Genomic DNA, 14,322 nt, shown 5'->3' on the forward strand with positions numbered 1-14,322 from the left:
TTCAAGACGTCTGTGAATCCCCTCATCAGGTGACTGGCCTCCGCAGAGCGGCGGGGAGTAGCAGTGTTGGTAACCCAGTGTTCTGAGCATAAGTAACTGGTGTCCAGATGGTCTGCTTCTTGGGATATATTTGAAAAAGAGCTCCAGACAGATCCTCGCAGGTGTACAAAGCATGCTTACAGGCATCACACTTTTATTTTTTTTAAAGGGGACTCTTAAAAAAAGATTTATTTATTTATTTGTATACAGTATTCTGCCTACATATATCCTATAGGCCAGTAGAGGGCACCAGATCTCATTACAGATGGTTGTGAGCCACCATATGGTGGCTGAGAATTGAACTCAGGACCTCTGGAAGAGCAGTCAGTGCTTTTAACCTCTGAGCCACCTCTCCAGCCCCCATCACACTTTCATTAAACATCCACTCCCCACCTATGCTGGATCTCCACACAGACAGGTGTTAGAGTCTTAGCTGCAGAAGTGAGACATAATCCAAAGTTCTCACTGGAGTTTCAGACATCTCACTGGGTCATTTTTGCAGATATTGGTAAGTGAGAGCATCATGTTAATTTCACTTCTATAAATGTCCAGTAGAACAGATGGTTCAGTAAACACAGAGATCCACGCAGCAGTGCACTTTTAATGGTAGGATTTATTCAATAATATTCACACACAAGGCTCAAGGCAGGAACACAGTGGAACATGAGCACATTCTGCCTCAGGTAGTATTTGGATCCAGCTGTGCTCTAAGATTGTCTCAGACTTCCAGCTTTGGTGATGCAATTCTGTGGAAATTAGTTTGAACTGTATCCCTTGGGGATCTCCTAGGGGCCTGTGGTAAACATCTGATAGACATTGGAAGCAGTATGGAAGAATAATGGGTTATGGCCCATACTTCAGAATATTTGCAACATGGTAAACAATTATCCAGGCTCACCAATTTTTATTAAGCACTTCAATACTAGATTTGGGGGAGGTCTTAAAAAAGGAAGAAAGATAGTTTTTTCTTTTTGATGGAGTCCCTAAAACAGGATGGAAACAATCATATCTGCTTCTAGTATAATAGAAATGAGGCCATGATAACTGAATTGAGTAGCATGACCTATAGCAGTCATATAAAATCTTCAGCTTTGTCAAGAGACAGCAAATATTCACAGAAGAGGGAGATGTACATGAACTGATGTGGTTCAGAAGGCCTTTCAGTGCGAAGACTTTGGCTGGATTTTGAGAGATGGAGTAAGAAGAGATAGATAAGCTGGGTGGTGGCACACACCTTTAATCCCAGCACTTGTGAGGCAGAGGCAGGTGGATCTCTGTGAGTTCGAGGCCAGCCTGATTGCAAAGTGAGTTCCAAGACAGCCAGGCATGTTACACAGAGAAACCCTGTCTTGAAAAACAAACAAACAAACAAAAAAAACAAACAGACAAACAACAACAACAACAAAAACCATGCAAGAAGAGATAGAAAGATCTTAGTCACTGTTAGTTCATTGTTATCATAGCAGCGAGCGTGGTGGCAACCAGGCAGGCATCGCCCTGAAGCTGAGAGCTTTAGGTCCTGATCCACAAGCAATAGGAGGAGAGAAACACACTGGGCCTGGCATGGGTTTTTGAAGTCTCAAAGTCCATCCCCAGTGACACACTTCCTCTATCAAGGCCACACCTCCTAATAAGCATTCAAACATATGAACCTATGGGGGCTATTCTTATTCAAACCACTGCAAGGTTTTATACCACAAGAGAAGTTCAGTGTACGAAGGACTGGGGATGGAGTAGAGGTGTAAGTGAGAAACATTAGGAAGCAACGGGACTGGTCATAGGGAAGGTGTGAGACCTGAGACCCTGCACAGGACTTTCAAGACAGGAGATAAATTTGTGTAGTAGAATGACCCGGAATTTCATGGCTTGGTTCAACTCTGGCAAAGATGGAGATGCCCAAGCCATAGTATTGAGATACGTGTTAGTCACCGCCCCGATTTTCTGCTTCCTTGAGGGTTAGTGGTAAGAGAGCCAAAGTCCCTACATGCTGTATTTTACCTCCTGAACAGAGTGAAGGGCAGTCAGAGTCATTGCCTTGCCTCTTATTAACTGACATCGGATAAACCATGCTGTCAGGATGAGAGTGAATGTTGTATTTTCTTAAGAATAACTGGTCCACCTTTCATCTGTCTGGGACAGAGAGAAGAGAAAGATGAGTTTACATAGTAAGAAGAGGACATGGGGTAGGCTGAAAGGAAATCATGGAGACTTGTTGAAATATCAAGATGAGTTTCTGAAGAAACCTGTGGGTTCTTCTTCTAAACAGCCTTAAGAATGAGAGTAATGCACCTTGACTATCTAGAATGAGAAATACTTATTTGCCAATACGTCCATGCCATGATCATGGGTGATAAAAGCCAGCCTTTATATTATATCCAACACTGTCTGTGCATCTACTTTCCAGTTCCATCAGCACCAGAGAACCCCAGAATATTTATTTTGCCAAGTGGAAGATATGGCAACAAGAATGAAGTCATGGTAGAGTTTAGGTGGAATAAACCCAAGCATGAAAATGGAGTGCTAACCAAATTTGAAATCTTCTATCATATATCTAAACAAAGCGATGCCAATAAAACAACCGAAGACTGGATTTCAGTCAGTGTCAAGCCCCCGGTATTGTCTTTTCGGCTGGAGGCCACGAATCTTGGGTATATTGTTGCCTTCCAGGTATGAGAGAGAAACAGGGATACATATTTTTGTTTTTAGAATTTATCCTTATTATTTTAAATTATGTTCTTGCATCTCTGCATGTGAATATATACATGTGTGTGTAGGTGCCTATGAAGGCCAGAGGCATTGAATCCCCGCTGCAGGAGTTATAGGCAGTTGTGAACAGTCCTTATGGGTACTTGAAACTGATTTGGGTCCCTTGAAAGAACAAGCAAGTGCTCTTGACTGCTGAGCTGTTTCTGCAGCTCCTGGGGGATGAATCTTGATATTTTGGTTGTGAGCCCAGAATTTAATGACTGAGCCATCTTCCCAGCCCTGGGATGTGAATTTTCATAGTATAATGGATGGTTAATTAAAAGACTGAGTTAATATATTTCTGCTTTGTTAGTTATTCAGTTCCACTGTGCTCAGAGGAATCAAGCAGTCGGCAGACATAGACAGGAGAGACAGCACAGCTTGGGTAAAGGATGCCTTGACAATTGCCTTGCACTCAGAGTGTTGTTCACATTTAGAATAAAGCCTGTATTTGTGTACTCAAAAACTACCTACAGTTGATCCCTAGATCTGTCCTCTCACCACCAAGGCTGCATGACCAGGCAGTGGTACGCCACACGCAGCCTCTGTGCTCCTTTGCAGCTTGTGGCAGCATCTCTGTGAATAGCCTGAATGCCCAGACTAGGAATTGCATGTGTAAATAGAAGTGAGGACTGACAGAGCTGATATCTCAGAGCAGTAATCTAATAATAATATTATTAATAATAATAGTAATAATAACAGAGCAGAAAGAGATGAGGAGTCAGGAAAGTGTTCTATTGCCATGACACTCTGGCATTTTAAATTTATATATTTTTTTTACTTAAAATACATGGCTTGAGAGCTTGTTTGGAGGTTCTAGCAGCAGAGCACAGCTACTCATATACCCTTGAGCAAAGACCAGTCTTCCTCTGTTTGGGGAAGGTCGTCCTCTTCAACTGAGCACTCACTGAGTTTGAGGCCAGCCTGGTCTACAAGAGCTAGTTTCAGGACATGCTCCAAAGCTACAGAGAAACCCTGTCTCAAAAAACCTATATATAATATATATCCTCATAAATTACTGTATTCTTGATAGCTGTACATATTTACATTTATTTTCCACATCTTCTGGGGAGAAATGTTTAGGGGATTACTTTGAATATTTTAATTTCTTATGGATCTTTTATAGGATTTAAATTTAAATAAAATAATTACAGGAATAATTTATTAAGTCTCTCTATATTTATACTAATCAAGAGTCACACATAAAATTAAAAATAATACTAATTTCTAATGGTTAATATTACTAAATACTCCAATTAAATATGTATTCTAGCTGTGTCTGTTAATATTTATATGTAACTTTAAATTTCAGTCAGTATAGAGTCATATAAAATGACATGTCTCGGTACATTTAGCACAGTCTCATTCAGAAGTGAAGACTGCATGATTTGATAAATGCATACACAGACATTAATATGTAATATAATAAAATACATTTAGTGTTAGAAATATAAGAAAACAATTTGTTGCGGGGCTGAAGAGATGGCTCAGCAGTCAAAAACACTTGTTGCTCTTACAGAGGACTCTCATTCAATTCCTATTACCTACAAGATATTTCATGGGATCCAGTGCCATCTTCTAATCTCCAAGGGCGCAACATATGCATGTGGTACAAACACATACACACAACTAAAACACAATAAAATAAATAAATAAATAAATAAATAAATAAATAAATAATGCTGGGCAGTGGTAGCACATGTCTTTAATCCCAGCACTTGGAAGGCAGAGACATGTAGATTTCTGAGTTAAAGCCCAGTCTGGTCTACAGATTGAGTTCCAGGAATCCAGGGATATACAGAGAAATATTGTCTCAGAAAAATATCAACAAGAACAAAGCACAACAACAACAACATAACCCAAACCCCACATAAAAAAATCCAAAATAAAAAACCTATTCTCTGGTGCTTTCTTGATAGAACACTTGGGATCTTGTACTTTGAGGCCATCATCTTACGTGCCAATTTTTCTTGCGGGTAATTTTACAAATACAAGGTTTGGAAATGGAAATGATTTATTACACAATAAAATACATTAAAGTTAAAGTAAAAGCGTTCCTGTTAGGGTGTAGCATGGCACAGTGAAAGGGACGATACACAGGTCTCAGGAGGATACACATGTCATCGCTTTGCTGCAGTCCCCACCTGGGTCTCCTGTGAGCTTCCACATAATCCTGATCCAGTTTCCACTCCAAAGTAGCTGGGAGGACCCAAAGAGAATGTATGTGAAATGCATACTTACTTTTAAATATAAGGAGAGTTGATTATTTTCTCCTTCTAAACCTCCTGTTAGAAAGTCAAGTATATGTAACTTACCGTAATTTATACAGTTTTATATCTGTTAACTATTTTATATAACCTGATCTTGGAAATAGTTGATGACTTTTATTTATTTAAAAATATTTAATTGATGAGTAAAGATTGTTTGTGTTTCAGGTATAATAATTAATGATTAGTTAACACATATTGGTAATTTTATTGGGTAATTATTGACACAATCAAATTAATCTGCAATCCATAGTATCTGGGCTACTCAAGAGGTCCCCAGACCTTTCCCAAGCAATGGAGACATTTATCATTCTTTATACTTTTTTAGGTAGAAAACCAACTGTGGGTACAGGTCAATATTTTCCCTTTTAGGTATTTATTACAATATACTTAGATGTAAACAATGCTTTTAAGCTATTTATAATGCATATTAGGTGTATACAATGAATATTGCAAAATTATCAGTCTCTGAGTTTACTGCTACTGAGAACACCTATACATTTAAAAAAATTTCTTCCTTTTTCTATTCTTTAGGTTCGTGTCTTCACATCCAAAGGGCCAGGACCATTTTCCAATACAGTGATGTCTAAAACATCAGGTATTTCTTACCTAAAAATCTGTAAATAATGATTGGAAAGTATATGTTTTTGTTGGTATGTTAAGGAAAAGGAATGGCAGCTCTGGATTAAAAGTTAAGATCAGAACACACACACACACACACACACACACACACACACACACACATTCATGTCAAAGTAGTTTGAAGAAACTCAGACTCAGAGGGCCTGAGAGTCTTCATGGAGCCTGATGTGTTAAGACAAATCTGAAGTGGCCCATGGATTTTAGCACGGCTGATTTCTCATGACCTGAAGCTTGTTTCTCATGGGCACTGTCTACTTATTTTTCATTTGCAGAAATCAAACCATTTCCATATCTTATATCTCTTCTTGGCAATAAGATCATGTTTCTAGATATGGATCAAAATCAAGTTGCATGGACGTTTTCCACGGAGGGAGATGTCCGCACTGTGGGGTACACGGCAGATGATGAAATGGGGTATTTTGCGCAAGGAGACTCACTCTTCCTTCTGAATTTGCACAATCGTTCCAGCTCCAAGGTATTTCCCTTTGAGATTCTTTTGATGTGAAGGATGTAATTAAGATGATTGGCCAGTGGGTGAGCTGTGAGCCTTTAAGATGAGAATGATTGAAACAGTAGTAAATGTGTGGCCATTTAGTCACTCATAAATACAGAATGGATTCGTGCACGGGGTGAAGGCAGGGAAAGGAAAAGGAAAGGAAGAGGAAAGGAAGGAAGGAAAGGAAAGGAAAGAGGAAGGAAAGGAAAGGAAAGGAAGGAAAGGGGGGAAAGAAGAAAGAAAAAGAAAAGAAGAAAAGGAAAGAAGAAAGAAAAGGAGGAAAGGAAAGGAAAGGAAAGGAAAGGAAAGGAAAGGAAAGGAAGGAAAGGAAAGGAAAGGAAGGAGGGAGGGAAGGAAGGAGGAAGGGGAGAGGAAAGGAGAGGAAAGGGAAAGGAGAGGGAAAGGAAAGGAAAGGAAAGAAGGAAAGGAGGGGAGGGGGGAGGGAGGAGGGAGGGGAGGAGGGGGAGGGGGGAGGGAGGGGGCAGAGAGAGAGAGAGTCGCGATATCTCGATACTCTATCTCTACGCCTGCACCCATCCTCCCTCCCTCCCTCCTTCTCTCTTTCTTTTTCTCTCTCCCTCCCTCTCTCTTTCTCTCTCTCTTTCTTCCTTGAGATAGAGTCTTACATAGCACAGACTGGGCCTCAAATTAACTATATGACCTAGGCTAACACTGACCTCCTGGTTCCCTTCCTTCCACCTGTGCAGTACTGGCTTTGCAGATGTGCACTGTGACTTCCAACTTCAAATTATGCTTTAGAATGCTCTATTTTTCAGCAATGGAAGTCACAGAAACCCAGGAGTTAGGTGACAGTCAAAGAAATTAGAAAGGAGATGCCAAGCTGGGGAAGGATTTTCAGAGACTGGCTCCCCATGAAGTGTATGATAAGAAAATGAAGGGGGATCCACATAGGAGCAGAATGACTCCTGGGGTTAATAGTGGACATCCTTAACAATGTGACGCGCAAGAGAAAAGGGGTTTAGGGTGGGGTGATAGCTTCTTACGTTAGAGTAACTCACATGGAAACATTTGAAAGGTAGTTTAGCATTCGAGTCCTTAACTGAATGAATCATTGTGTCTGAAGACGAGGAGTTTTAGCCCTGCTCTGCAGATCAGAGCTGAAGCCAAGTGGCTGAAGTAAACTAGATGAACACACAATGTGAGAAGACTTGAGTTACTGTTGTCGCAGAGCCTGAGGAGCGAGGCTGGAGGTTCCAGAGCAGTTCAATGCATAATGATGCAAATGGCCACAGGAATCTCCAAATGGAAAGGATCAGTGCTCTTCCTAGCTGTGTTCTCTACTCTCTACCCTGTCTTAAGTTTTTCCAGGATGCTCTGGTGTCTGATGTTGCAGTTATTACAGTGGACTGGATTGCAAGGCACCTCTACTTTGCACTGAAAGCATCTCAAGATGGAACACGGATATTCAGTGTTGATCTTGAATACAAGGTGAAATCTCCTAGGGAGTTGAAGATTTGCAAAAGGCATTCAGCAATAATTTCTTTCTCCGTATATCCCCTTTTAAGGTATGAATATCTTTATTGTGATGAAATAGATATATATTGATGCGATATCTTTGTTCACTATTAGAAGCTAATAAAGGGGAAACAAGAAGCTTTAAGACTCATGGTTAACTTTTATTTTAGTTTTGTGAGAGCGTGTTATGTAACTTATACTGACATCCAGCTGGTTATGTAGCCACTGATGACCTGAATTCCCTCCTTTTGTTCCTACCTCAGCTCCCAGGCACTGGGATTGCATGGTTGGGAGATATATTAAATTACAATAAATAATTCTGAGCTAAGTTTGGTAATCCCTAAGTGTCATCCCCATTACTCAGAAGTCAGAGGCAGGAACATTGTGGGTTCAAGGCCAACCACAGTGATTTAGTAATACCCCCCCCCCAACTCAAAATCTAGAAAATGAGAATAAGAAGCAAGGCTCAGAGATAGAATTCTCATGAAGGCTCCATAAACGTCTCTCCCACAACCAACAATTAAGATTATAATTGTAATGCATGTTGAAAATTTGACTAGCCTACAGATGGGCTAATTGCCAGAAGGACAGCCATAGCACATTTTTATATCAGTGAATTTTATAAGCGGCTGCAGGTGATAAAAACAAGAAGTAAATGGAGACAAAGGCGGGATGGACAGCACAGAGGGTCAGCAGCTGTGTCCCAGCTAAAGCTCGCCTAGGTTCATTCATCTTCAGAAAATTCCTATCTTTATAGTGTAGTCTTAGGACCTCCATTCAGCAACGAAGTATCAATTTCCCAGCTTGGAGAGGATATTTTTATTTGAGCCATAAGCATGGAAATAGACTGTTTTGAAAACTAGGTTGCTTATTGCCCTTAAGAAACAGGAATAGGAAGAGAGTGGAGAAGGACATACTGAAAAATATGAAAATATATTTAGAATTTATAGCCATTGATGGCCACTGAAGGTGCTCAGACTATGAGTTCAAGGCCATTAGCGCCCAGGGCTTTGGCTGTAATATGCTATTAAAAAAAATTGAGCAACACTGAGTTGAACTTCTTGTGACCTCTTCCATCTCAGAAGGAAGTTATTTGATATTTGGACATGTTTACTGCCAAGGTTTCATCTGTCCTCTCATTATTATACATGAAATCTTCATTGCAAACTCATATTTGAAGTGACATATTTTCCTCATTAAATTGAAAGGATTTCTTCCCCCACCCCTTCCTTACAGTCGCTTGTATTGGACAGAAGTTTCAGATCTGGGCCATCGGATGTTTTACTGCAGTGTTAGCAATCACACCTTGCACCACCTTCTACAAACCAAGGCCGCAAACCAGAGTGGAAGGAGCCAATGTTTTTGTAATGTGATTGAATCCCAGTTAGGTGGAGCAATGACTGTTGATACCTCTGACCCAAAAAGACCATGGATATACTTTACCAAAGGGCAAGAGATCTGGGCCATGGATCTGGAAGGATGTCAATGCTGGAAAATCACCATGGTGCCTGCCATCCTTGGTAATGTGCAGATGCATGCATATATCTTTTCTTCATATTTTTAAAATAGGTTTCAGGTAACCCAGGGTAGTCAAAAATGTATACGATAGCCAAGGATTACCTTGAACTTCCGTTCTTCTTTTTTTTTTTTTAACCTCCTAAATGCTTGGATTTCAGATGTGTGTCACCAGGTTTAGTTTTATGAAGTGCTGGCTATCAAACCCAGTGGTGTGTGCTAGGCAGTCTCAGCTGAGCTATATCCCAGCATGTGTATCCTCATTTATAACAGCAGTCCTTCCCATCCATTAGAAAGGACTTTAAGGGGAAGGGAAGATGGCTCAGTTAGTAAAGAGCTTGCTGTACAAAAACAAGGACCTGAGTTTGAATCACTAGTACTCACATAAAAAGCAGATGTTGATGCACACCTGTAATCCAAGCAGTGGGGAGGTGGAGACAGGACAATCCCAGACAGTCTAACAGAAGTGATAAACTCTGGGTTTATAAAATTTGATTCCACAACTAACAATTAAAATTATAACATTAGCTTGGCATAGTGGCACATACTTTTAACTCCAGTACTTGGGAGGCAGAGGCAGGCAGACCCCTGTGAGTTCAAGGCTAGTTTGGCCTATATTCCAGAATAGCCAGGGCTACATAGAAAGACCCCATCTAAAAACAGCACCAGCAACACCAAACCAAACCAAACCAATACAAAAGAACAAACTATATTCTTAATCCTCATTGAAAATTTGGTTAACCTAAAGATCAGCTAGTTACTAGAAGAAAACTCATAGTGAATTGAGCTTGGGCCTCTACATATACACATAAGTGCATGCTCATGTATACATACATGAAGCCAGCACTTCATAAAACTAAACCTGTTGACACATCTGTAATCCAAGCACTTAGGAGGTGCTTGGAGGTACTTAGGAGGTAGAATAAAGAAGATCAGAAGTTCAAGGGAATCCTTGGCTATTGAGTGAATCATGTACATACAATGTACATACATGAGCATGTACACACACAGACACAGACACAGACACAGACACACAACACATACACACACACCCACACCCACACCCACCCACCCCCCCACCCCCATATATATATATATATATATATATATATATATATATATAATAAGACATCTACACAAAGCCAAAAAAGGATTATCGCCGGATTGCAGGTTTGGATACATTGACCAATCAGTGAAACGCTTTTCTTGACGCTGTGAGGACCTGAGTTTGGGTTGCTAGTGCATGGTGACACACATCTGTAATGCCACAATGGCATGATGATGACAGACACAGGTGAGTCACTGGAAGACCACTTGTCATCTACTATAACCTATTTAGTCAGGTTACAGACCAAATGAACTATATTGCAAAGTTGGAAGACACCTGAAGAATGGTGGCACTTGAAACTAGTATCATATATTTGCAGTTCTTACCACATCAAAAGACCACAGTTAGTTCTGCACACAGAGCTAAGCCAGGTGTCTTTCATCTGTTGACTTTATAAAACTGATTTTTCAATTTGAATTTAGGAATTTTGTTTCATTATATGACCATTTTTCTCTTGATGTAGTTGTGATAGTTCTGAATTTCAAGCCTATATCTAAACCCATTAGTGAAAGTGAAAATAATATATAATCTATAATATGATAAGGATTTGTGTTATGCATTCATTCCAAGCCATTGATGCAAAAATTGAGCAAGGCCATGAGTCCTGTATGTGCCATCTGTTGTTGATGGTTTTATGCTGTTTAATTTAAAGTAACAGAGACAGATTTAATTTTTCCCATTTGTTATAATTTTGTGTGCATAAACAATGGTTTTGATCATATCCCCCTTCAACTGCCTCCTCCCACCCCTCCAAGGCACCCCAAAATATCCTCCTCCTCCTTTCATAATTACTGAGTCTAACTAACGCTGCTTGTTGGAAGACTGGATCTTGTGTAAGCAACCATAGCTTCAGTGAGTGCTTGCAGTGCTCAAGGTATTGCCAGAAGACTGCACTTCACAGCCCTCTTCCTCCAGCTATTTTGTTCATTTTGTCCCTCTTTCTTGGTTACTGTGAGACAATGGTCCTTGTACCCTGTAAAGTTTTGTCACTTGCATAGGTTTAATAAAAATACCGATTGGCTAGTAGCCAGGCAGGAAGTATAGGCAGGGTGACCAGAATAGGAGAATTCTGGGAAGAAGAAAGGTTCAGTCTGCAGTCATCATCCAGATCCAGAGAAAGCAAGATAAAAGGTACCAAGCCACGTGACTAACACAGACAAGAATCATGGGTTAATTTAAGATGTAAGAGTTAGTTAATAAGAAACCTGAGCTAACAGGCCAACCAGTTTATAATTAATGTAGGCCTCTGTGTGTTTCTTTGGGACTGAATGGCTGAGGGACCAGGTGGGATAGAAACCTCTGTGAAGACTTGATGTTTCCTGAGCGGAGTGAATGAGTGTGTGTGTGTTTGTGTGTGTGTGTGTGTGTGTGTGTGTGTATAAGGCATTCAATAATGACTCATCCTTACCACTTTGACAGTGGTTAAGTCTCTACGTTAACTGCTGCTTACTGCATATAGAGACTTCTCTGGCAAAGACTGTGGGAAGCACTAACCAATAGGTAAAAACATAGAAATTTATTAAGAAGCAGTTTGACAACACGTCTATTTAGCAAAACAAAGATGTTGGAACCAGCCAACCTGTCAAACATGCCAGAAAAGGGGAGTGAGGACTGAGAAAAGAAAGAGACAAAAGAAAGAAGAAAGAGTCAGGAGGGCTCTCAATGAGTACTATAGTGGCCTTTAATTTATAATTTATGGTCCTTTTATACCCAAAGCGAAAAGGGGGAGGGCAAAAGACTTCCTTACCAACGATACAAGGAATAAACAAGTATAATTACTTCCTTAATACTCAAAACATCTAGTAACCACACCCTTAGTTAAAAATCCTGTTATTTGGTCTTGAGGAACAAGATGTCTAGTAGCCACAACTTTGGCCAAACATCTTGTTATTTGGCCTTGACAAGCTTGAACTCTGACCTTAAGCCAAAATGGAGATAGAGTCACTGTGAGCTCCCACACAAAGGAAGACATTTCCTCACAGAGACCTAAGACATTCTGGCTGTGGGCTTTGACCAGGTTAACAGTACCAGGCATGGATTCCTTCCTTTGGAGCAGGCCTCAGATCCACTCACAAAGTGGTTGATTACCCCATAACCTCTGTGCCACTGTTGTAGCAGTGGGCATGCCTAGCTGTAGGTCAGCATTAGAGCGTTCAGGGAGCCCTCCTGGGTAGTACCATTAAAGGTTCTCCCTTAACCCTAGTGGCTTGCATAGCACCCTCCAATGCTGTGACAGCTAGCCAACAGGGGGCTGGCTTGATTCCTCTGTGTTTCCTAATCTAAGTGTCTGTTGTCTTCAACAGCAGGGTCTTACTATCTGGTCCTGGTATACAATCAAGAGCAACGGCAATTGCCTGTGTTATTTTTGGATGTTCACTAACTTGTAGGAAGGTATCTCATGTCGGAGGCAGGTTTTTAGACTCTCTCTGCTCTTAATTAACCTGTGGCTGTGAGCAGTGTATTCAAATAGAACTGGTAATGACAGTGTTTACTTTGACTTCACTGGGTCGATCCAGAAACAAAATGAGGAAACATTAGTGAGCCAAATGCCATATAATAGGCACTTTCATATTGTAATATTTAAAATTTAGCAGTTTTCTTGTAGAAAAATAACTTTATATATTATTTAGAGGAGAAAACTTAAGATGTCTAATTTTATGTTATTTGATTTCTTTACCCTTTAATTTTTTTCTTTGGTTTGAATCAACAGGAAAAAGAATTGTTAGCTTAACAGTGGATGGAGAATTTGTGTATTGGATCATTACAACAAAGGACAACACAGAGATTTATCAAGCAGAGAAGGGAAGTGGGGCCGCGGTCTCCCAGGTGAAGGCCCCTGGGAGCAAGCATATCTTGGCTTACAGCTCAGCTCTGCAGCCTTTTCCAGGTAACAGAGTCATCCTGACAACACGCTCATCTCCTTCTCCAAGGCTATCTGTCCCTTCAGTGTCTGTGTTAGGCTCTTGCTTCTGCCCCCTACTCCGTCAGCATGCCTTCTGTTTACCCGGGCACACAAATGCAGACAGCTTGTTCTGCAGTAGACAGCATTAGATGTGGGACTCCATGACCTATTCTCTCCTCCTGTCCTTCATCTCTTCTGTCTGTTTTAGGCCTTTTGGTGGTGTGAAAAGCATTGCATAAAGCCTCCGCTATCTTTCAAGGCAAGTGTTGTGTTTTTGAACTATTATGCATTCAATATGTATTATGCATTCAATATGGTAAGTAGGCTGGACTTGTAAGACATATTAAAAGAAGCTGTTTAGAAAGAAGGAAAATGGCTTGGGTCAGAAACTCAGTCCTATGTAATGAAGGAAGTAGTGGAGGGAAAGCAAGAATGAATGTCTTTCTTAGTTCACAATGATAGCAACAGGCAATTTCATTGCTCATGTGTGTATGTGTGCTTGTGCACGTGTGTGTATGTCTTATATCTACTTCACTTGTCTTTCATCTTGTATAGAAAATAAAGAGCACATTGACTGGGGAGAGAGAAATAACAATGGGTTCATCTCCAGGCAGCATGACCACTGTTCCAGAAAGAATCTGGAAGAGCTGGCAAAAGTCTCCCAATATATGATGATGTATTATCATTTCCCCAAAGAAATACTTGTGTGTAAGTCTAACAAAATATGTACAAGACCTGTATGAAAAATTCTACAAAATCCTGGTGGGAGTGCCTGAAGAAAAGTGAAATAAATGTAGAGATGAATATGTAGTTGAGATGCCATTTTCCCCAGTTTGATCCAGAGATTCAAAGCAGTCTCCTCCGAATCCAGGAAACGATCTTGTGGGCATTGACAAACAAATTCACAAAAGATGCTGAGATCGTATCAAAGGGAAGAATAAAGTTACAAGCATGAGTTGACCTGAAGACCTTCCACAAAGTTACCCCAATCTAGGCCGTTCAGCATTGAGAGACGGATAAGCAGTAACCCCACTGGAGGCCTTGGAAAGAGACAAATGTAAAACAGTGCGGAAAGCGTAATATTTCTAACAAATAATGTTGGGGGAAAGAGCCTTATAATCATCACAAAGGT

The 14,322-nt window shown here is 40.4% G+C and overlaps 1 protein-coding gene across 7 annotated transcripts in view; it reads left to right on the top strand.

The window, feature by feature from the left end:
- LOC119820744 (proto-oncogene tyrosine-protein kinase ROS) overlaps positions 1 to 14,322 on the top strand; it is a 98,741-nt gene that overhangs the window by 27,527 nt on the left and 56,892 nt on the right. For 5 of the 7 annotated variants that reach the window (XR_005286530.1, XR_005286531.1, XM_038339301.1 and 2 more), the window contains exons 15-20: positions 2,444 to 2,706; positions 5,586 to 5,649; positions 5,966 to 6,168; positions 7,510 to 7,715; positions 8,902 to 9,185; positions 12,999 to 13,175. Coding sequence is in view for 5 of the 7 variants with exons in the window: in XM_038339301.1 (XP_038195229.1) it covers positions 2,444 to 2,706; positions 5,586 to 5,649; positions 5,966 to 6,168; positions 7,510 to 7,715; positions 8,902 to 9,185; positions 12,999 to 13,175 (1,197 nt within the window). In the remaining 2 variants the exon portion in view is untranslated. The remainder of the gene's footprint in view (positions 1 to 2,443; positions 2,707 to 5,585; positions 5,650 to 5,965; positions 6,169 to 7,509; positions 7,716 to 8,901; positions 9,186 to 12,998; positions 13,176 to 14,322) is intronic. The other 2 variants (XM_038339302.2, XM_038339306.1) reach the window with 2 other exon arrangements.

This window comes from Arvicola amphibius, chromosome 8 (assembly GCF_903992535.2).
Source record: "Arvicola amphibius chromosome 8, mArvAmp1.2, whole genome shotgun sequence".
Taxonomy (NCBI): Eukaryota; Metazoa; Chordata; class Mammalia; order Rodentia; family Cricetidae; genus Arvicola; species Arvicola amphibius.